Source organism: Leucopleurus acutus, assembly GCF_964270905.1.
Source record: "Leucopleurus acutus genome assembly, chromosome: X".
NCBI classification, from domain to species: domain Eukaryota; kingdom Metazoa; phylum Chordata; class Mammalia; order Artiodactyla; family Delphinidae; genus Leucopleurus; species Leucopleurus acutus.
Genome location: NC_139148.1, coordinates 89,509,750 through 89,532,277, shown reverse-complemented (window position 1 = coordinate 89,532,277; position 22,528 = coordinate 89,509,750). Strand labels below are relative to the sequence as shown.

At 40.8% G+C, this 22,528-nt stretch overlaps 2 protein-coding genes across 5 annotated transcripts; both read left to right on the top strand.

Annotated features, from left to right (window-relative positions):
• Positions 1 to 401: 401 nt before the first annotated feature.
• Positions 402 to 1,811, top strand: TCEAL9 (transcription elongation factor A like 9; the record flags this gene model as incomplete). Of its 3 annotated transcripts, none has more annotated exons than XM_082865033.1 (3): positions 402 to 485; positions 968 to 1,041; positions 1,424 to 1,811. In XM_082865033.1, the coding sequence occupies exon 3, from the start codon at positions 1,497 to 1,499 to the stop codon at positions 1,809 to 1,811; it is 315 nt and encodes a 104-aa protein (XP_082721159.1). In that variant the 5' UTR covers positions 402 to 485; positions 968 to 1,041; positions 1,424 to 1,496. The 3 variants fall into 3 exon arrangements, with proteins under 3 accessions (XP_082721159.1, XP_082721160.1, XP_082721161.1); XM_082865034.1 differs by having other exon boundaries at positions 1,421 to 1,811; XM_082865035.1 differs by lacking the exon at positions 968 to 1,041 and having other exon boundaries at positions 460 to 485; positions 1,421 to 1,811.
• An 18,816-nt stretch (positions 1,812 to 20,627) lies between these two features.
• Positions 20,628 to 21,922, top strand: BEX3 (brain expressed X-linked 3). Of its 2 annotated transcripts, none has more exons than XM_082865032.1 (3): positions 20,628 to 20,696; positions 21,081 to 21,158; positions 21,539 to 21,922. In XM_082865032.1, the coding sequence occupies exon 3, from the start codon at positions 21,551 to 21,553 to the stop codon at positions 21,857 to 21,859; it is 309 nt and encodes a 102-aa protein (XP_082721158.1). In that variant the 5' UTR covers positions 20,628 to 20,696; positions 21,081 to 21,158; positions 21,539 to 21,550; the 3' UTR covers positions 21,860 to 21,922. The 2 variants fall into 2 exon arrangements, with proteins under 2 accessions (XP_082721158.1, XP_082721157.1); XM_082865031.1 differs by having other exon boundaries at positions 21,492 to 21,922.
• The last annotated feature ends 606 nt before the right edge of the window (positions 21,923 to 22,528 follow it).

Here is a 22,528-nt window from a genome sequence, read left to right as displayed (position 1 = left end):
AACAACCTGCTGCCAAACCAAGCCTGCTCCACAACAGCCAAGGACTAGATTGCAGATGAAATGGAGGCTGGGGGAGGGGCGATGGATGTAGGTTGGAGTTCTTAATCCTGGGAGCAGAAGGCAGGAAAAGACAATTCTTGAAAAAAGTAGAAAAGTTTAGTAGCTCCAGAAAAAGATGCAGCCCCTCCCTAGAAATCAGAGAAAGGCAAATAACGTTTTCCCCTTCTGGGATGGAAAGGGCCAAATGTATAAGGGGGTAGGGGGCAGAGGGCCGGCCCACTTCTGCCGCGCTTTTGGTGGGAGTGGAAATTGGGGACCCGAGCTCACTGGTGACGTAGATATCACGTGACCAGGAGTCGACGTGTGCAGAAGTCCTGCTAGTCTGGTCCTTGTTCCCGTCTGGGTACCAGCTCGCTTCAGCAGCGCAGCCGGTGGGGCCCGAGGCTAGGAGAAGGAGAAGGAGTCAGCTTGCCGGAATTTTGCAGGTTGGTGGCAAAATAGGTGCTGTCTGGGAATTTCTAGGGTGGGGTGGCCTAGAGAAGAGACTTGAGGGAGCCCTGGTCAATTCCATCTCTCCACCTCCCACCTCCAGGTCTGCAGGAAATGGTGACCCTTGGGAGAGGGACTAGGGGTCCCGGGAGAAGGACAGGGAGACCTGTGAGAGTTTGAAAATAATTCATCCTCTGCCACCTCAGACCGCTATCCCAACACCTACCCACCCCCCAACCGCCCCCCTCAGTCTTAAAGATAGTTTGGAAATAATCTGCTTTTCCTACTCCCTGTCTGATGGAAAATTCGACTTAACTTGCACTGTGGAGAGGGGGACAAATGCGGGAATAAGAAGGTGGGAAAGTTTCCATAACCGAGAACCTTAATGAGAAAAGTGCGTGGTGCTGGTCGGCCCACTGAGCGCTCGCCCCACCCCCACCCTCACCCCCTCCCCCTCCCGTTTCCCGTTTGTCCGCAGGTCTGCAGGTCTGTTGTTCATAGCAGTACGCAGGGCTAGAAAAGGCGAGGAAGAAACTGACCGAATCAGTACGGGTAGGTGAAGGAAATATAAAGACCCCTGGGGTGGAGGTGGGCAAAGGAGGGACTGAGGTTGTCGGCCCCTGTTCTTCCCCGCACCCCCCTTCTCCCAGCCTACTCTGTTCTAGGAGGGTCTTGCGTTATGCCTTGTGACGGGAGAAATGGTTGAGGAGAGCCTTGGAAAAGGCTGGAGGGAGGGACGAGGGAGGTGAGGAGGTGGAAAGTGGGGGTAGGAGCGGCAGGCTTGGGGAAACCCAGATGGCAGACTGAGTCTCCCAAGTGGAAAATATTTGGTGATAGCTCTGAATCACAAAAAGCAAATACGGAGACCTGTGTCCAGAGCACTGGTCCGTTCACCAAACTTTTGACTTAATGTCGCCTTCTTGTTTCCTAGAAGTAGTTGTTTTCAAAGAAGAATAAGCAGAAAAAAGGAAGGAAGAGGGAACAGGAGGAAGAGAGACAGATACAAGATGACACCCTGTCAAAAGATTGAAGGAAAACCAGAAAATGAGAGTGAACCAAAACTTGAGGAAGAGCCAAAGCCTGAGGAAAAGCCAGAGGAGGAGGAAGAGCCAGAGGAGGAGGAAAAAACAGAAGGAACTTTTAGAGAAAGGCTGATTCAGTCTCTCCAGGAATTTAAAGAAGATATACACAACAGGCATTTAAGCAAGGAAGATATGTTTAGAGAAGTGAATGAATTAGACGAGATAAGGAGAGTAAGAAACAAACTTATAGTGATGCGTTGGAAGGTTAATCGAAACCATCCTTACCCCTATTTAATGTAGTTTACCTTGATTTTTATTTTTTCTGATGTTAACATTACTTTCTTTTGATTTGCGTTTTCCCAATACACCTTTGTCCATCTTTCTACTTTTAACTTGTTGCTATTAGTGGTTTTAGATGCATCTCATTGTTTATTTTACTTCAAAGCAATCTACAAGTCTTTGCCTTTTAATAAGAGAACTTTACTCATTTGTACAAAAAGAGGTTCCTGGCAGGATATAAAATGAAAAAAGAAGTTACTAAGTAATATGTGAATATCATATTTTTAAAAAGGAAGAGTACATTTATATATCACATATATGCACAGAAGAACATGTGAAGGATGAAAGACAAAAAGTACAGTCAGTGGTAGAATTATGAGTGATTTTTTTTATTCAGCTTATTTGTATTTTTCCTTATTCCTAGAATGTACACACATTATTGTTAAAAATAATAAAAGCTTTATTTAAAAAAAGGAGTAAACAACAGTACTGAGTATATTTCTAAAGGCATTGGGACACAATATTTAATGGCAGAGTTTTAGAAGCAAATGTAAACTCCAAATTACCACCAGACCACTTAGCTAGGAGAATAAATTTTACATCTTTTCTCATCTGCAAAATAGAGATAATAAAGAACTTTCAGGGATCTTATGAGGACCAAACAAGGTAGTGACTGTGAACTGTATTTGACAAGCTTTTGTTCCCATCTGCTCATGCAGGATCCCAACTCCTAAGAGATTTATTTCAGGTATTTTGGAGGGAGAAAGTAGTTCTCACCTGTGCTTAAGAACAAATCCAGACAACTGTTAGGTGGGCACTACGTTTGTGTTTCTCTTCTGCTGTGCCTGCCTAACCTTCCATCCTCCTCCCCTTGATACTACCATGTGTATTGGGTATTTCTGCCCCTTCATTCAGGTTCTGTACTTCTCAGGCCCCTAACACTGCTGATGTGTTAGAAATCTCAAATAGTGAAGCCCAACATATTTCTTTGGAACCCCCAATGGACTGACTCTCCAGTCTGACCTCTACAGAAGTGGGGGAAACACCCATCTCTTAAATTTAGATAGACATTTATGCAGGGCCACTTGGGCTGTGATATCTTATTGATACCTTGGCAACTTTGGGATTTTAATCACAGACCCCCTCTTCCCCATAAGATTTGGACACAGTGGGTCTCTTTGGGGGTGGGACCAGAAGATAAGACTGAGTAACAGAAATTATGCTTTAGTCAGAGTTGCTTATGAGCCTAAAGATTGGTTTTATCTTCCTGACTCTTATTTCCTTAGGGTGAGCAATCTCTCCCAAAAGACTGGTGGCAGGCCCTCCTCACCAGCTCAAAAGATACCCTTAGACCTGTGTAAATTTTTAAAGGGAGGTTCAAGTAAGATTTCGGGATATTCCCATGCTTACTTGGAAATGTATGAAGTACTGTGTAAGACTTACTGTGTATGTATATCTGCATCCAAATCTTCATAACTATATATGTATCTATATATGTATATGTGGCTCACAGTTGTGCCAGTTGTATATTATTTTTCCTCTGTGATGCTCTTTTTGGGGCAATTAATCTCTCCAGACTATTCTTCAAGGTTGCAACAGTCTGATGGATGCTGGTGGTCTGGATTCTGACTGAAGTGAGATGAGGGTCCAAAGACTTACTGTGCCACTTTTATAGGATGGTTGTCTGACTTTGGTTTCTGTGTTCCAGCCTGCAGCAGGCACCAGACTCTTCTAGGCTGAAGGCCAGGCTGTCCTGGACATACATACCTGGAGGACAAGGACTGTCCCCATTGCAGGTCAGAGCACTGGACTTCCTTTACCCCTTTTTTCCTTCACAAGGGGGCTTGATGGGAACTTTTAAAGGGAAGAATATAACTTTTAAAGAAAAGATTTCAAAAGTCACTAACTAAAAACATTAGTTGTGATAGTTTTTGTCCCAGCCATGACTACTCTAGATGCAATCAGATAACTTGGGATTAAAGTAGAAGGGCCTGGTGGTAGGTGGAGATGATTTCAGGTAATACACAAATATTTTAAGTTGTAATATTCATGTATTGATATTTATTTGAATGTGTATTAATGAATACTCTCTTTAAGGCAAATGATAGTTTAGATTTAGGGTGGTGTTATAAAGTTTCCTTTTCAAAAAAGTACTCAAATTTCCTTTTCAAAAATATTCAAATTAAATGAGTCTGTTTGAAGACAAACATGAAGTAGAACACAATGTTAACAGCAAAGGTGGTATATAGATATGGCAAAAATCATCCTAGTGGGAAACATTGCCCTAGCATAATTGATTTAGGGAATAACATCTGGAAACACCTGTCAAGAAGTGTGCAGTCTGAGATTTTACCCTACTTACAAATTAACAAGTTAACATTAACCTGCTACTGTTTAACCTGCTTTTGCTATGACAGAAGACACTAGAATCCTGATCAGAGACTAAGGACATTACTACTCATGGTAAAAGCAGTAGCAACAGCTTCATATTGGTTTATATCAGTTCCCCATTATCCTCAAGTCCCTTGGATGCCTACACATGCAGTGCACTGTGTTTTAGGAAAGATACCTGAGTTTGGAGAATTCATTGCTTTCATAGTAAGCAAAAGCAAGCCTGCTCTGTGTCCAGGGAAAGACGTTACCTCATCCCTCAAAGTTGCTTGCTGCAAACACAACTCTGCAAAATGGACTGCCTGCATAGAGAGTGGTCAGGGCCTTACATTCTTGGTGTACCCAATAAGAACATGCAGGGATGCTCAGGACCCAAGGTGGATTGCCTCTCCCAGTAACACTTTTCTCTGTGCAGTAAATCTTAATGTGAATGGTAAGCCTTTCCTAATATCACAAATTTTGATTTATAATTCCAAGTTAAAGCAGATAATGCATTGTACTGTAGACTGTAAACAGGGAATTTGTAACTCTTTCTAGTTTTTGCTTAAATACATAGGATTTTGAATGAATCCTAATTAACTCAATGAAAAGAACAACGAAGAAACTAAAAGTAAATAATCTATGAGGAACTTTAAAGACATAGCTACCATGACACACAAAATTAAAGAAGTAGAGGAGCAAAACCAATGGATTTATCAAGGTGCTAATGACAGGAGTAATCTTATGTGAAATTTTTCACTGAAAAACTGACAGGATTGTGTGTGTTTGTAAGGCAACCTCAGATCCCATATACATGTAACTGCCACTGCCTCTATAAAAGGAAAAGCCAAGAGCTAAGAGGAAAGCTGGTCTGTTCCCTCTACAGGGAAAGTTTCGAGAGAGGGGGAACCTTTGACACATAATGGTATCCAAAAGCAATTATTTGATATTTTGACACCAACGTTTTACAAGAGCCTTAGCAAAAACAGCTGCATAATTTAGTTGGGTATGGAGCATCTTTTCATGTACTATTGGCCATTTATACATCTTACTTTGAGAAATGTCTATTCAAATATTTTACCTAAACACCCCCCTTAATATTTTCAATATAGTGTGGGTAAAGAATCTATTTAAAAGAATGAGAAAGGGGCTTCCCTGGTGGCGCAGTGGTTGAGAGTCTGCCTGCCTATGCAGGGGACACGGGTTCGTGCCCCGGTCCAGGAAGATCCCACATGCCGCGGAGCAGCTGGGCCCGTGAGCCATGGCCACTGAGCCTGCGTGTCTGGAGCCTGTGCTCTGCAACGGGAGAGGCCACAACAGTGAGAGGCCCGCGTACCGCAAAAAAAAAAAAAAAAAAAAAGAATGAGGTAGATCCATATGTACCACATGTTCACTATGCATTATTAAAAGAAAAATGAAGGACAGGAGGTACAGTATAATATATACACACACATAGATACACATATCCACAAATACCAAGATAAAGCCCATTAGCTCACTGAAGGGAGGGATTATGTCTTTTAAAGTGACATTTTGATATCTCACCAGGCCTCCTGCTATCTGATTGTTTAAGAAATGATTATTTTTTAAAAAAATTTCTCCTAATAGATAATTCTATTATCCTTGCATTGTAACTGTCAAAATAGTTTCTTGGAGTTATACAAAGTCCTTCTCCCCTTGCATGAATTCTGAGTCCTTTTCCAGGTGTTATATCATTAACCTACTATTTAATAGAAAAGGAAGTGGGGCTTAGAGAGATTACATGTCTCAAGCCAAGGTCACCCAGCTGTTAAATGGAATGCCTGCCTATGGTCAAAGCCCTCATTCCTAATCTCTGCTCTGCAACAGTTGGTATTTAATAAATACTAACAATAACAGCAACACTGTGCTAAATGGATTCCCATCATTTCCTTAAAGCTCCATGTACTTTCAAGTCCTGGTCTTTGTTCCCATAGTTTTTCCTGCCTGAAACTTTCTCTCAACCACTCCTCATGCACTTAGCCGGGATAACTCCTACTCATTTATCCCAGAATACATGTTACTTCTTTTTTTTTTAAACAGCTTTATTGAGATATAATTCACATACCATACAATTCACCCACCTAAAGTGTACAATTCAGTGGTTTTAATATATTCACAGTTATGTGCAGCTATCACCACAGTCAATTTTAGAACATTTTCAAGTCATAAAGAAACACCATACCTTACCTATGACCCCACCCCCTACACCTCTATCCCCCCAGCCCTAAGTAAACATTAATCTACTTTCTGTCTCTATAGATTTCCTTATCCCTGGACATTTCATCAGAATGTACTCATAAAATGTGGTCTTTTGTAACTGGCTTTTTTCACTTAGCTTATGTTTTCAAGGTTCGCCCATTGTGTACCAAGTATTCATTTCTTTTTATGGCAGAACAACATTCTATTGTATGGATATGCCACATTTGTTTATTCATTAGTCCATTGGTGGATATTTGGGCTGTTTTCATCTTTTTCTTGTTATGGGTAATGCTGCTATGAACATTTGTGTACAAGTTTTGTAAGGACATATGTTCTTATTTCTCTTGGGTAGATATCTAGGAATTGAATTGCTGGGTCATACAGTAACTCTATGCTTAATTGTTTCAGGAACTGCCATACTGTTTTCTAAACTGACTGGCCATTATACCTTTCCATCAGCAGTGTGTAAGGGTTCCAATTTTCCCATGTCCTTGACAACACTTTTTATTTTCTGACTTTTTGACTGTAGCCATTTTAGCAGAGGTGAAGGGGTATCTTACTGTGGTTTTGATTTGCATTTCTCTGATTGTTAATGATATTGAGCATCTCTTCATGTGCTTATTGGCCACTTGTATATCTTACTTGGAGAAATGTCTATTCAAATCCTTTGCCCATTTTTTAATTGGGATATTTGCCTTTTTATTATTGAGTTGTAAGAGTTTTTATATACTCTGGATACAAGTCCCTTATCAGATACATGATTTGTACATATTTTCTCCCATTCTGTGGGTTATCTTTTCACTTTCTTGATGGTATACTTTGATGCCCTAAAAATTTTAGTTTTGATGAAATTCAATGTTTTTTTCTTTTTCTGCTCATTACTTTGGTGTCATATCTAAGAATCCTTTGCCATATCCAAGTTCATGAAGATTTATCCCTATGGGTTTTTTCCCTGAGTTTTATCATTTTAGCTCTTACATTTAGGTCTCTGATCTATTTCTAGTTAATTTTTTTGTATATGGTGTGAGGTAAGGGTCTCATTTCGTTAGTTTGCAAGTGGCTATCTAGTTGGTCCAGAACTGTTTGTGAAAGGACTATTTTATTTTTCCCAGTGAATGGTCTTGGCACCCTCATCAAAAATCAGCTGACACATGGTTTTACTTCTGGACTCTCAATTCAGTCCTATTGACCTATATGTCTATCATGTGCCAGTATCACACTGTCTTGATTACCATTGCTTTGAAGCAATTTTGAAATCAGGAAACATGAGTCCTCCTACTTTATTATTTTCCAAGATTGTTTTGGCTATTAGGGTCCCTTGCAATGCATATGAATTTTAGAATCAGCTTGTCAATTTGTACAAAGAAATCAGCTGGGGTTATGAAAGGGATTGTATTGAATCTGTAGATCAATTTAGGAAGCATTGCCATTTTAACAATATTAAATTTTTCAATTCATGAACATGGGATCTTTTTTTCCATTTAATTGCATCTTCTTTAATTTCTTTCAATAATGGTTTGCAGTTTTCAGCGTATCAATTTTGTACTTCCCTTATTAAATTTATTTCTAAATATTTTGTTCTTTTTGATACTATTATAAGTAGGATTGTTTTCTTAATTTTCTTATTCAGATTGTTCATTGCAAGTGTATAGAAATATAGTTGATTTTTGTTTATTGATCTTGTATCCTGCAACCTTGCTGAAGTTGTCAGTTTTGTTAGTTTATCAGTGGATTCCATAAGACTTTCTATATATAAAATTATGTCATCTGTAAATAGAGATAGTTCTACTTCTTATTTTTCAATCTAGATGCCTTTTATTTCTTTTCCTTGCCTAACTGTCCTGGCTAGAACCTCCAGTGTAACGTTGAATAGAAATTGTGAGAGCACACATCTTTGTTTTGTTTCTGATACTAGGGGCAAGGCATTCAGTGTTTTAACATTAAGTATAATGTCAGCTGAGGGTTTTTTTGTAATACCTTTTATTATGTTGAGGGAATTCCTGGCTTGGGGATGTTAAACCAAACTTGCATTCTGGGATGAATCCCATTTGGTCATGATGTATAATTGTTTTTATATGTTTCTAGACTTGTTTTCCTAGTATTTTCTTGGGGGATTTTTTGCATCCATATGCATAAGAGATACTGGTCTGTAGATTTTTCTTGTCATATCTTTGGTTTTCATACCAGGATAATACTGGTCGAATAAGAGGAGAAGTGTTCTTAAAATAAGAGGAGAAGTGTTCTTTCCTTTTATATTTTTTTTGAAGAATTCTTCTTTAAATGTTTGATAGAATTCAGCAGTGAAGCCACGTGGCCTAGAATTTTCTTTATGGGTAGTTTTTAAAAATTTATTACTAATTAAATCTCTTCACTTGTTATAGGTCTATTCAAATTGTTTATTTCTTATTGAGATAGTTTTGGTAGTTTGTATTTTTCTAGGAATTTGTCCGTTTTGTCTGTTATATAACATAATGGCATGTAATATTTCATATTATTCATTTATAATCTTTTTTCGTATCTATAAGTTCAGTAATATTGACCCCTCTTTCATTTCTGATTCTAGTAACTTGACACACACATCTCTCTCTCTCTCTCTCTCTCTCTCATCAATCTAGCTGGAGATTTGTCAATATTGTTGATCTTTTCAAAGAACCAGTTTGGTTTCACTAATTTTCTCTATTCTCTTTCTATACTCCATTACTCTAATTTCTGCTCTCATTTATGCTTAGTTTGCTCTTCTTTCCCAGCATCTTAAGGTGGAAAGTTAAGATCTTGATTTGAGATCTTTCTTCTTTTTAATATAGGCATTTACAGCTATATATACAGCTATATATTTCCCTCTAAGCATAAGCTTAGCTCCATCCCATTATTTTGAGTACATTGTGTTTCTACATACCAAAGTTCCATCCCCATAAGTTCTGGTATGCTGTACGTCATGTTTCATTAATCTCAGAGTATTTTCTGATATCCATTTTGATTTGTTCTTTGATGCATTGGCTGTTTAGGAGTGTTTTGCTTCATTTCCAGATATTTGTGACTTTCCTAATTTTTTTATGTTGTTTATACAAAATTTTATTGCACTGTGGTCAGAGAACATATCTTGTATTACTTATAACCCATTAAATTTATTAAGGCTTGTTTTATGGCCTTCATGGTCTACCATGAAGAATGTTCCATGTGCACTTGAGAAGAATGTGCATTCTGCTGTTGTTCGGTGGCATATTCTATATGTCTGTTAGGTCTAGTTGGTGTGTGGTGTTCTCATGTCTTCTACTTCCTGGTTGATCTTCTGCCCATTTGGTCTATTTATTATTAAAAGTGGTGAAGGGTAAGCTGGGACAAAGTGAGAGAGTGGCATGGACATATATATACACTACCAAATGTAAAATAGATAGCTAGTGGGAAGCAGCCACATAGCAGAGGGAGATCAGCTTGGTGGTTTATGACCACCTAGAGGGGTGAGATAGGGAGGGTGGGAGGGAGGGAGATGCAAGAGGGAAGAGATATGGGAACATATGTATATGTATAACTGATTCACTTTGTTATAAAGCAGAAACTAACACACTTTGTTATAAAGCAGAAACTAATACACCATTGTAAAGCAATTATATTCCAATAAAGATGTTTTAAAAAAAGCGGGGTATTAAAGTCTCCAACTATTATTGTTGAATTATCTATTTCTCCCTTCATTTTTGTCAGTTTTTGCTTCATATATTTTGGTGCTCTGTTGTTAGGTGCATATATATTTATAATTGTTATATACTCCTTATGGATTAACTCTTTTATCATTAAATTCCCTCTTGCTTTGGTCTGGCATGGAAAGAACTTAGATGTTATCACTCCATTCTAACAATAAGTAAAAAGCTGAACAAACTGAAAATCAACAACTCTTCTTAGATCCATTAGAGAATTGAAGTCACAGAGCAAATCACTGCCCGCAAAAAAGGAGAGACAGACAGTCAGATACAGAGAATCACAATTTGTTGGAGTAAAACTTATGAACAGAAACATCCCCAGGAATCAGTACTGATGTAGGAAAACCTAAACTATAATTTATGAATTGCTGGAAGTTCAGTGTGGACAAGTCTGAGATTTAAAACTCCAGAGAGTCCCAGTCTTTTTTTTTTATATACAGCAGGTTCTTACTAGTTATCTATTTTATACATATTAGTGTATATATGTCAATCCCAATCTCCCAATTCATCCCACCACCCCCGACTTTCCCCCCTTGGTGTCCATACATTTGTTCTCTACATCTGTGTCTCTATTTCTGCCTTGCAAACCGGTTCATCTGTACCATTTGTCTAGATTCCACATATATGCGTTAATATACAATATTTGTTTTTCTCTTTCTGACTTACTTCATTCTGTATGACAGTCTCTAGGTCCATCCATGTCTCTACAAATGAGCCAATTTCATTCCTTTTTATGGCTGAGTAGTATTCCATTGTATATATGTACCACATCTTCTTTATCCATTCGTCTGTCGATGGGCATTTAGGTTGCTTCCATGACCTGGCTATTGTAAATAGTGCTGCAATGAACATTGGGGTGCATGTGTCTTTTTGAATTATGTTTTTCTCTGGGTATATGCCCAGTAGTGGGATTGCTGAGTCATATGGTAATTCTATTTTTAGTTTTTTAAGGAACCTCCATACTGTTCTCCATAGTGGCTGTATCAATTTACATTCCCACCAACAGTGCAAGAGGGTTCCCTTTTCTCCACACCCTCTCCAGCATTTGTTGTTTGTAGATTTTCTGATGATGCCCATTCTAACTGGTGTGAGGTGATACCTCACTGTAGTTTTGATTTGCATTTCTCTAATAGTTAGTGATGTTGAGCAGCTTTGCATGTGCCTCTTGGCCATCTGTATGTCTTCTTGGAGAAATGTCTATTTAGGTCTTTTGCCCATTTTTTGATTCGGTTGGGTTTTTTTTGTTTGTTTTTTTTTGCGGTACGCAGACCTCTCACTGTTGTGGCCTCTCCCGTTGCAGAGCACAGGCTCCGGACATGTAGGCTCAGCGGCCATGGCTCACGGGCCCAGCCACTCTGTGGCATGTGGGATCCTCCCGGACCGGGGCACGAACCCGTGTCCCCTGCATCGGCAGGCAGACTCTCAACCACTGCGCCACCAGGGAAGCCCTGTTTGTTTTTTTTTAATATTGAGCTGCATGAGCTGTTTATATATTTTGGAGATTAATCCTTTGTCCATTGATTCATTTGCAAATATTTTTTCCCATTCTGAGGGTTGTCTTTTCATCTTGTTTATAGTTTCCTTTGCTGTGCAAAAGCTTTTAAGTTTCATTAGGTCCCATTTGTTTATTTTTGTTTTTATTTCTATTACTCTAGGAGGTGGGTCAAAAAAGATCTTGCTGTGATTCATATCAAAGAGTGTTCTTCCTATGTTTTCCTCTAAGAGTTTTATAGTGTCCAGTCTTACATTTAGGTCTTTAATCAATTTTGAGTTTATTTCTGTGTATGGTGTTAGGGAGTGTTCTAATTTCATTCTTTTACATGTAGCTGTCCAGTTTTCCCAGCACCACTTATTGAAGAGACTGTCTTTTCTCCATTGTATATCCTTGCCTCCTTTGTCATAGATGAGTTGACCATAGGTGTGTCGGTTTATCTCTGGGCTTTCTATCCTGTTCCATGAGGCCCAGTCTTAAGGAGTCCTCCCACACTTTTATGAGTTTTACTTCTCAGAGCAGAGCCCTATGAGGTTCTCACGGTGAATATTAGAGAAAATTTCCTTGTGCTTCTGGCGGGGGGAAAGGAAAAGTAGCCATTTTTTTAATGCACCCAGAGCATTCTACTCTTCTTAAATAAGGCCTTCCCTCAAGAGAAACTCTTTTACCAGAACCTAACCTATGAGCCTAACTGACCTGAAGGAAGGACAATATCCAATCCCAGCCCCTCTCTAGTCATCCTGTCCCAACTAAGTGAGAGTGAGGTGAGGGAATGAGAAGCACTTGTAAAGGTCATAGCCCTAACCATGCTCAGCTGTTAGGTTCCTATAATTACCAGTTGACTAATCTGTTATTTTTCATAATGCCCTTGGGCAGGAATTGCTCTGAAGCCTAATTCAATCAAATTTGGGCTCACTTGCAGGAATAGTTCCAAAGGTCAGTGTTTAATATTTGTTCCAAACAGGGAAAGAGAACTCCCCACAGCCATCTTCTTAGCTGGCTTTTTAAAACAATCTAGCCAGCTTTCAGTTAACTGTTATCTTCACCAAACCCAAGAATCACTTCCCAATTGCCTCCACCACAACCACTACTGTTTTTAGAGCACCTTTGGCTTGAACAGTCTCCATGCTCTGTTGCAAATAAAGTAAGTCCCATTGGGGAAATTTTAGAACCTATATTACTTATGGCTTTCTTCTCTCCCCAGGCAAAATCTCTGAGCCAGGGCTCTGGATCTGGGAGTGGGGACAATGGCACTCTTATCTTTGAATGACACTTCTGCTTTAGGAGCTGGTGTCTCAATGTGGGTAGAAAGGAAACAGTAGCCTGATGTCCTCTCACCTTGCTTCTCATAGTGTGGAACCATGCCTTTTAAGCCAAACCAAGAATGATCAGGGCTTCAGTATTCTCAGTGGTGCCACACCCACAGGACAGCCTCCATTCTATCAGTGGGGGCTGGTTGGAAGGAAAGAGCCCCCACCTCTCAACTGCACTCACCTGGAGCTTAACCTCACAATCTCAGTAGTTGGGGCAGGATAAGAAATGCTGATATCCTTCTCTTCCCAGGAAGAAATCCCCATGGCTGCAAGCTGCAGGAAGAGGATGTCCTGTGTTCTTGACTGACAGGAGTGCAGTTTATGCCTCCTTGACCTGGGAGTGAGAGGGAGGGAGAGGTCTAGGTTCAGATACCACAGACTCATATTTCTTATGAAGTTTTTTATAGATTTTCTTGAATAGATGTTTTTCCACTTAATATATGCCCTTAAAACCATTTCTAGAGCCTTTAAATTATTTTGTTTGGTTTTTTAATGAGTTTCACAGGAAAGCAGTTCCACAGAGCTCCTCACACTGTCACAGCAGAAATTGATCTCCTAGACATTGCTTCCTCCTGGAAGACTTTACTGGCAACTGGTTTAAGTCCTCTTACTCAGTGCTCCAATCTCCCCTTCAGTACTTACCACACTCTCCTGGTTTCCTCCCACTAAACCATGAGCTCCGTAGGAATACGAAGGCTGTATCTGTCTTACTGTCTTTTATATCTCCAGGGTCTTGCCTGGGACATAGTAGATGCTCAATAAATTGATTGAATGAAAAGTATATTTCTTATATTTTTATTAAGTGGAAAGAACTATGTCAGGGGAATCAGAACTCCTAAATATGGTACTGAGATTGAGATGTGTAATGGGCAGGCAGTGCATAGCACAGAAAAGGTCTCAAACAATAGATGGATAAAAGAAAGAGTGAGTTATAGATTTGGGACTTATTAATTAATGAAACTGAGTAAGAACATGGACTTAGGAACTAGACTGTATGGGTCTGAATTCCTGCCCTACCACCTCCTATCTGTTGCATAGCTTTGCTGTCCTGCAATTCTCTTATTTGTAAAATAAGATAGGGGATAACATTAGCACCTACCTCATAGGATTTGGGGGAGGATAAAGTGCAATCATGAATATACATATACAACAATGCTCTACATAATCAGCATTTATATAAGTGCTGTTTTATTTCATTTTCATCACTATGTATGTTTAAGGAAACTAGGATAATTCTGCACATACTATTTCATAACCTGAATTTAAAAGAAAAATAATTAAAGATTTTTCCCTTCTATTTACAAAAAGGATACATTGTCCTTTGAGATAATTTAGAAGATAGAGGTAATCACCACCTGATGTCCAGCATTAGAAATGCATTTTTAATCTCAGAGATGAGGACAACTAAATGGGAGGGGATGCGGGAGGAGTGGGAGTGGGGAGTCACCAAGTCACCAGGCATAGGTCTCTAAGTGTAAAATATGGCACAAGATACTGTCATGGTACAAATGCCTAAGTCTTAGATTTGTGGTGGGAAATATAGCCCTTGACTCAGGAGCTGGGGCAGGGGTGTAAAAAGAGAGGAGGACGGGAGGAAGGGGAGAAGTGTGTGTGTGTGTTGTCTCTGTTTGTGTGTGTGTGTGTGTGTGTGTGTGTGTGTGTGAGAGAGAGAGAGAGAGAGAGAGAGAGAGGGTGTTAGTTTACTCTTTAGTTAGAGATAGATAAACTCATCTGTACTAAAAACACATAAAATTATCAGTTTCACTAGTCTTTAAGTATAATTTTTTGCTTATTCTCATATCTACCTAAGTTATTGTAGAATATTTAGAAAATGTGGAAAATCATAAATTGGATTTATGATTTTAGCCTATCAACCATCACCACAAGAGCCAAAAGCAATTATAAACAAAATGTTAGTGTATTTCCTTTGATTTTATATAAAATATGTATAGACCTACAAGGCAAATAGATAGATAGATAGATAGGTAGGTAGGTAGTATTATCCAAGAAAGCATAGGTGGTTCTATTTCTAGTTCTGCCACTATCTTATTTGGTAACCTAGCCAAGCCTCTTAATTGTTCTATCTTGGTTTCCCAACTTGTAAAATAGGCTCTTGGACTAAAATAATTCTAAGGTCGTTCCAGTTTCGACAATACATGATCTGTGAAAGCTTGGGACTGCAAGTGAGATCATAAGTCCTACCCTGTAAATCCAAAATTAGGCAAAAGCACAGAAAACATGACTATAAAATCCAGTTTTCTATAACCCTCCTAATCCATTCTTTTGGGCTCACAGTTTATTTTGATCTCCTATTTCCAATCCTTTCTGATAACTATGCACATCAGTACCCAATCAGTACACAGGTGGATAATTGTGGACAAATATATAAATATGCTAAATATTTTTCTAGTAAAAATTAATTTCTTAGAAATCCTTAAGGTAGGAAAAGTATGAGTGGAACTAAGCTGTGGGAATTCCATTTTAGGTCTTATTCAAAAATTATTTTGTACTTAACGATTGTAATCAAGCAAGTGTCAATAACATATTGACTGCCTTGTCTTGCTGGAGGGTAAGAAAAGGATTGTAAGAAGCACACACCAGTAATGTGTGTGATGGTTTTACAACATGACTATAAATTATTTGGCACTCCTCCCATCAAGAGTTGAAGTCTATAGTCCCTCCCCTTCAATCTTGGAAGAGGACTTATGATTCTTTCAACCAATGGAGTACAGTAGTACTGATCTATGTGACTTCCAAGGCTAGGTCATAAAAGAGCATACAGCTTCCACCTTGTTTGCAGGGAACATTTGCTTTTAACATCCTGAGATAGCCATGCTGGACTGGCTGCTTGTGGGAGCTCTGGTTGATACTCCTACATAAGCCTGTCCTGCAGCCATTTCAGTCTCAGCTGTTTCAGGACCCAGCTGTTTGAGTCATCTACAGCCTTTCAAGTTACCCTCAGCCAAGCCATCCTAGCTGAAGCCTCAGACATCCTAGAGCAGAGTAGCCTCCACTGTGTACTTTCTGAACCTCTGATTCACAGAGTCTGTGCGCATAAATATCAGTTATAGTTTACACCAGTGAATTTTGGGATGGTTTGCTACTTACCAATAGATAACTGGAAGAGTCTTGTGTCATGCTGCAGGCAATAGCTATAGGTACACAATAGTATGAAGCCAATGTTTTATCAAGTCTGCCAAATAGTTAAGTGTGAGAAAATGAATGCAGAATTTTAAATTAGCAGCTCATTTGTGGGGAGGGGGCAATTTCACATAAACTTTTATATTTCTGATATCTCTTGAGGGAAAAAAAGGAATATTTGGCAACATAGGGCCTGAATTGTCTCATGACAATAATTGGCAGAGGCTATCTCATTTTGATAGAGCACATGCTCCCTAGTTAACCAGATTCCTGCTCAGCTGGCTTCACTCAATATATGTCACCTGTGGCCGTATGAATTGCAACCCCTGAACTAATAGGGCCTATTGGGTACTAGGACCTTGCTAGGTGTTAAAACTGTATCAGTAATGGAACTTACATGGGACTAGCAGCAGTAAGGCAAGGTAAACATTTATGCTATGTTTCCTGATACTCTTCTAAGTTCATCCCAAAATCCAGGGGAAAGTAAGAATGAGGCTAGCCTAGGCCTGTAGCTAGAAGGGTCAAAGGAGTTTTCTTGGCCCATACGTAGTGTAGCTCAATTAACAGTTAGAGACTATACAGGACAGAACTTCTTTTTCACCAGAGTCCTAAACCACAGGAAAGAGTGGCCATGGGTCTCTGGTGTCTCAAGACAGCATCTGCAGTCTCTAAAATAAAATAACAACCCTCAGCTGTCTAATAGATAGTGAGGTCCTGAATATTTGTTGATTTCATACTCAGATGTCTTAGCCTTATAGCTTTGTTATTATTTAAGACTAGATCTCTTGAATGAAATACATTATCTTTCAAATGTTTCAAACTCTTACAGTAATACCCTTAAAACTTTATCAGGTCTGTTCTCAATTCTTCAAAGGTCTTGGCATCAAAGTTATAATAGCCATAGCTTATAGGGAAGCTAGAGTAGGCATAATTTCCTAGATTTTTAATACTTAGTTTCAATTTGTTAATAGGTGCTTAAATGTAGTAAAAAAAAAAAAAGAGAAGTACAGTAAGACTGCAGCAATGAAGCATCAGGACGACACATAGAGAACCATTCTAGGCAGGAACAGAGATATCCACACTCACAGAGCCCACCATGCGCCAGACTATCTTCTCCCAAGCCTAGCACTCACCCAGGAGAGTATAATGAGAGGAAAATAGGACATTTCCAGCCAGATACATGTGAGCTACAATATATGTCATGGCAACATGCAAAAAGATCTCAGCAAAAATGAGCTTCCTCTGTTGGAATATTAACCTGATATCAATTTGATTGAGGGATAACTAGTTGAGGTAAAATTACAAAACAGTCTTATTTTTCCAATAGCTGCCTCAGTAGTGCTCTATCATCCCCACCCACTACTTTCTACTGGATAATGGGCTTCTTTAACTGTATCTCAGTCCTTCCCCAACTTTTCAGTCACTTTTGCTTATTAAAATAGTTTCAGTTAAACTGTTAAAGATTTGGCTCTATGTCTTTTTTAAATTTATTTTTTATTGTAGTTGAATTACAATGTTATGTTAATTACTGCTGTACAGCAAAGTGACTCAGTTATACATATATATACATTCTTTTTCATATTCTTTTCCATTATGATTTATCACAGGATATTGAATATAGTTCCTTGTGCTCTACAGCAGGAACTTGTTTTTTGGGTTTTTTTTACTTTTCAGTTTCTAATTTCTTTTTTTTTTAACATCTTTATTGGAGTATAATTGCTTTACAATGGTGTGTTAGTTTCTGCTTTATAACAAAGTGAATCTGTTATACATATACGTATGTCCCCATATCTCTTTCCTCTTGCGTCTCCCTCCCTCCCACCCTCCCTATCCCACCCCTCTATGTGGTCACAAAGAACCGAGCTGATATCCCTGCGACATGTGGCTGCTTCCCACTAGCTATCTACCTTACTTTGGTAGTGTGTATATGTCCATGCCTCTCTCTCGCCCTGTCACAGCTCACCCTTCCCCCTCCCCATATCCTCAAGTCCGTTCTCCAGTAGGTCTGCGTCTTTATTCTTGTCTTACTCCTAGGTTCTTCATGACATTTTTTTCTTAAATTCCATATATATGTGTTAGCATACGGTATTTGTCTTTCTCTTTCTGACTTACTTCACTCTGTATGACAGACTCTAGGTCCATCGACCTCAAGGACCTTGTTGTTTAACCTTTCTATATATAGAAGTTTTCTTCTTGGTTCTATGTATTTTAAAACACCAGTATCACTTTTGGTTCAGAGTCCTCCTCATCCCTCTATGAGATTTATCTTTCTATCTAGAGTCTATCTATCTATCTATCTATCTATCTATCTATCTATCTATCTATCTATCTAAGTCTATCTACCTAGAGTCTATCTATCATTTAGATAAGACTCTAGATAGATAGATAGATAGATAGATAGATAGATAGATAGATAGGTTTATTGATTATAAGGTTTATAGACTGATTGATTACAAGTTCACATGATTATGTAGACTGGGAAGTCCCATTGTATGCTGTCTACAAGCTGGAGAGCCAGCAAAGCCAATGGTGTACTTCAAAGACCTGAGAGCTGGAGAGCTGACATGCAGGTGCCAGTCTGAATCAGAAGTCCTGAGAACCAGGAACACCAAGGGCAGGAGATCAAAGTCCCAGCTCAAGCAATCAGGCAGAGAATGAATTCAACCTTCTTCTGCCTTTCTGTTCTATTCAGGCCCTCAATGGTATTAGATGATGCCCACTTACATTGGGGAGGGCCATCTGGTTTACTTGGTTCACCAATTTAAATGCTAAATTCTTCCAGAAACACCTTCACAGACACACCCAGAAATATTATTTAACCACATATGTGGGCATCCAATGGCCTAGTGGACACATAAAATTAACAGTCACACCCTCCTTCCCTGTGTTTACTCAGATGACTTGAGAGTTTGAAGACGGATAAAAAGACAACTCTTTATGTGAATACCTAGGGTAAGATTGCTATCCCCACGTGATTAATTGTCACTGAAGTTCAAGTCTGATTTCTAGAGAACCTGCTGATAAGGACTCACATCCAAGCAGTTCCCTTCCAAGTGTCTCCTTGGAAGACTGGGCCATATCTTGCATGTGACTCTTATAACCCTCACATGGCATTCCTATGATTCATAGGTCTCTTTGCCCTACTCTGTATCAGTTACTGGTAAATCTGTATCTCAATAACTCCCCGCTCCCCAACTCTGGAACCTGTAGGCATGGTAGGATTTATTTTTCATGCTTCTCCAGAATTGGGAACTTTGGTAGGAGGTCAATCTTAGCCCTTTCTCTACCTGGCCACATCACCACATCATCTCTCCAAAATGTTCTTTCCAGTCTCCTATAGCATCTGGTTAGCTCAAAATCCCAATGGTAATGCAGATATCCAGCAAAGGAATAAGTGAACCTTAACGTTTTGTAGATATCCCTACAAAAGTGGTTTGGAAGGTTTGGAAAGGAAAGCAGAAAATAAAAAGGCTCATTTTCTCCAAAGACTGTGGTATCAAAAATATCACATTACATTTACATAAAATGGCCAAGGTCTGACAACTGGACTTCTATCTGAAGATTTACTTTACAGATCATTTTGAAAATACCAACTGTATTCAGGAAGATGCTTGTATTTTTTCAAAATAAAATAAAATGTTTCAAAAGTGTTGTTGAGGCTTCCCTGGTGGCGCAGTGAATGAGAGTCCGCCTGCCGATGCAGGGTACACAGGTTCATGCCCCAGTCCGGGAAGATCCCACATGCCGCGGAGCGGCTGGGCCCGTGAGCCATGGCCGCTGAGCCTGCGCGTCCGGAGCCTGTGCTCCGCAACGGGAGAGGCCACGACAGTGAGAGGCCCGCGTACCGCAAAAAATATATATACATATATTGTTGTTGATGTGTGGAGCCCAGAGAAAATATTTTCTGGGTGGTATAGGTGAATGTAATCAAACAATGAGGCTTTTTCATCCTGCAAGATTCTTTCAACATTCTTTCAAGATTTCTTTAAAAAATGAAACCTCATAATTTTAAATTTTTTGATGGCGCGCTGATTTTCTTAAAAAGGAAATAAAGAGAAATTATTAGTAAGGATATATGTTATACAGCCCACTTCTCCCCGCCTCTCTGACAAGCCCCTTGCTCCCTCCTCAACCCAGCCCTCAATCTAAATTTCCTAGAAGGGTATGAATTCAGGGGACATGGTGGGCAATGGTGGCTGTGCACATGCAGCCTGTGTGTGGCAAGGGAGTGGGGGCGGGGACCCCGCGGTTAGCGAGAAGACAGAGCAGAAAAAGCCAGCGCCAAAGCCTGGGGTGGGAGTGGGAGAGGTGGAGGGTGTTGCAGGCCCTCTCTGGTAACCAGAGAAGGGCAAACTCCAACCGCAGGGAGGTGATGCCACTTGTGGGCTCTCATATTGGAGAGGAGCAAGATGAGTGACAGAGCGGTGCGCGCTGTGGCCCTGCGCACGAACAGGCGGAGGGGGCTGTGTGTGTGTGCACTAGGCTGGAGGGGGGCGCTCCTGCTGCACTGGCCACAGGACTTGGGGGAGAGCTCGGCGGTGACGCGCAGCTCTCACGTGACCGCGAGCTGCAGAGCGACGCAGCCTTTGGTGCAGTCGTCACTCGTGTCTGGGTACCAGCTCCCCGCTGCCCTGCGCACGGCGGGCTGGCATCGGGCCCGGGGGAAGCTGAGCAGGTAAGGGCCCCGGGGCCCGCGCGCTGACGCCAGGGCTGCAGCGGCCCGCCAACCCCAGAGGCCGGCGCAGGGGTTCAGCGCGGCGGATCCCGGCGAGCTATCTCCACGCCTCGGCTTTCTTGGGAACAGAAATGGGGGCCCCCTTGGGTGGGGGTGCAGGGACGGCTGGGTTCCAGGGAGGGCAGCAGAGCAACTAAGAGCGATGGGAAAACATTCCTGAGTTCCTGCAGGGCAATGGTGAACCCGGGAGCGGGGCGGGGATGGGAGCGGCTGAGGGTGGGGGCGGAGGACGCGGGGAGGGAGGGGTTGGCGGGGGCGTGGGGCCGGGAAGGGGCCGAGCGCCCGGCTGCAGCAGCCCCCTACTCCCACCTCGCCCCTTTGCAGGTCTGCGGGACTAGGCGTCGCGGCGGCGCACTCGTGGCGAGAATCAGGAGGAGCAGGAGACAGCGAGGATAGGCCCAGGTCGGTGCGGGGGGTGCTGGTGCAAAGCCAGTCTGAGACACCTTCCTAACTCCCCCAGGCCCTATCCCCCGTCCTCCATTTTGGTGCCTGCTGCGCTCTGGGAAAGAATCCTGGGAAAAGAAAAATGGTGGGCTTTGGGTTTCGGGGAGGGAGAGAAAAGGAGAGAGCTGGGGAAGGGGCTCAAATTGGAGGCTCCCTAGAAGGCTCACGAGGCTCCTGAGGTGGGAAAAAATAAATTTTAAAAGTCTTTGATATCAGGGCTTTGAATCCTGCTGGTTAGTGCACCAAGCATTCAGTCTCTCTCCTTGCCTTTGTCTTACTTGTTGTTCAAAGAAAAATAACCAGGGAAAAAAAATCTCATCATGGCAAATATCCGCCAGGAAAACGAAGAAATGGAGCAGCCTGTGCAGAATGGAGAGGAAGACCGCCCTTTGGGAGGGGGCGAAGGCCACCAGCCAGCAGGAAATAATAGACGGGGACAGGCTCGCCGACTTGCCCCTAATTTCCGATGGGCCATACCCAATAGGCAGGTCAACGATGGGATGGGTGGAGATGGAGATGATATGGAAATGTTCATGGAGGAGATGAGAGAAATCAGGAGAAAACTTAGGGAGCTGCAATTGAGGAATTGTCTGCGTATCCTTATGGGGGAGCTCTCTAATCACCATGACCATCATGATGAATTTTGCCTTATGCCTTGACTCCTGCCAATTTCCATGAGATTAATACTGTGATTCCCACTGTTGTTCTCCTTTTCCTTGCGTTTTCCTGATATGCCTTTACTGATCCGTTTGCTGTGAACCTTATGTAATTTCCATGTGTCAGGTGGGTTCTTGTGTTACCAGCTTCTAAATGGAGATTGCCTTGTCACGCAATCTAAGTTTCTGTCAACAGTAGAGTTTCACCCATTTGCATGGAAAAATGTAAAGTTAATAAAGCAATTAAAATCAATCTATACATTTATTATTGTCTCATTGAAAAAAAATATTATATGAACCCTCCAAAAATCTGAAATCAAATATCGCAGGATGTTAATTGGAGCACATTTCTCTATGGTTGGATAATATGTGACTTTTTTCCCTTTAATTATCTGGAGTTTTAGAAGCAATGAAAACGGTTTTTCAATGAGTCTGTGAATGTACAAAATAATTACTGGTTCAGCGAACTTAAAGAAAAGTGAACTTTAAGCATCTTCCAGTCTTAACTGGAAGTAAACCCTCCCTTTATTACAGATACATTCCTGTAAAGAGTCAGTCTTCTCTTATGTGAAATGGGGAATAATGCTTGCCTTACAGGGCTGCTGAGTGGAATATATGAGTTGTGGAACTGTGTTGGGCTGCCTCCTAGGCAACTCCCCAGCATTTAGCAGG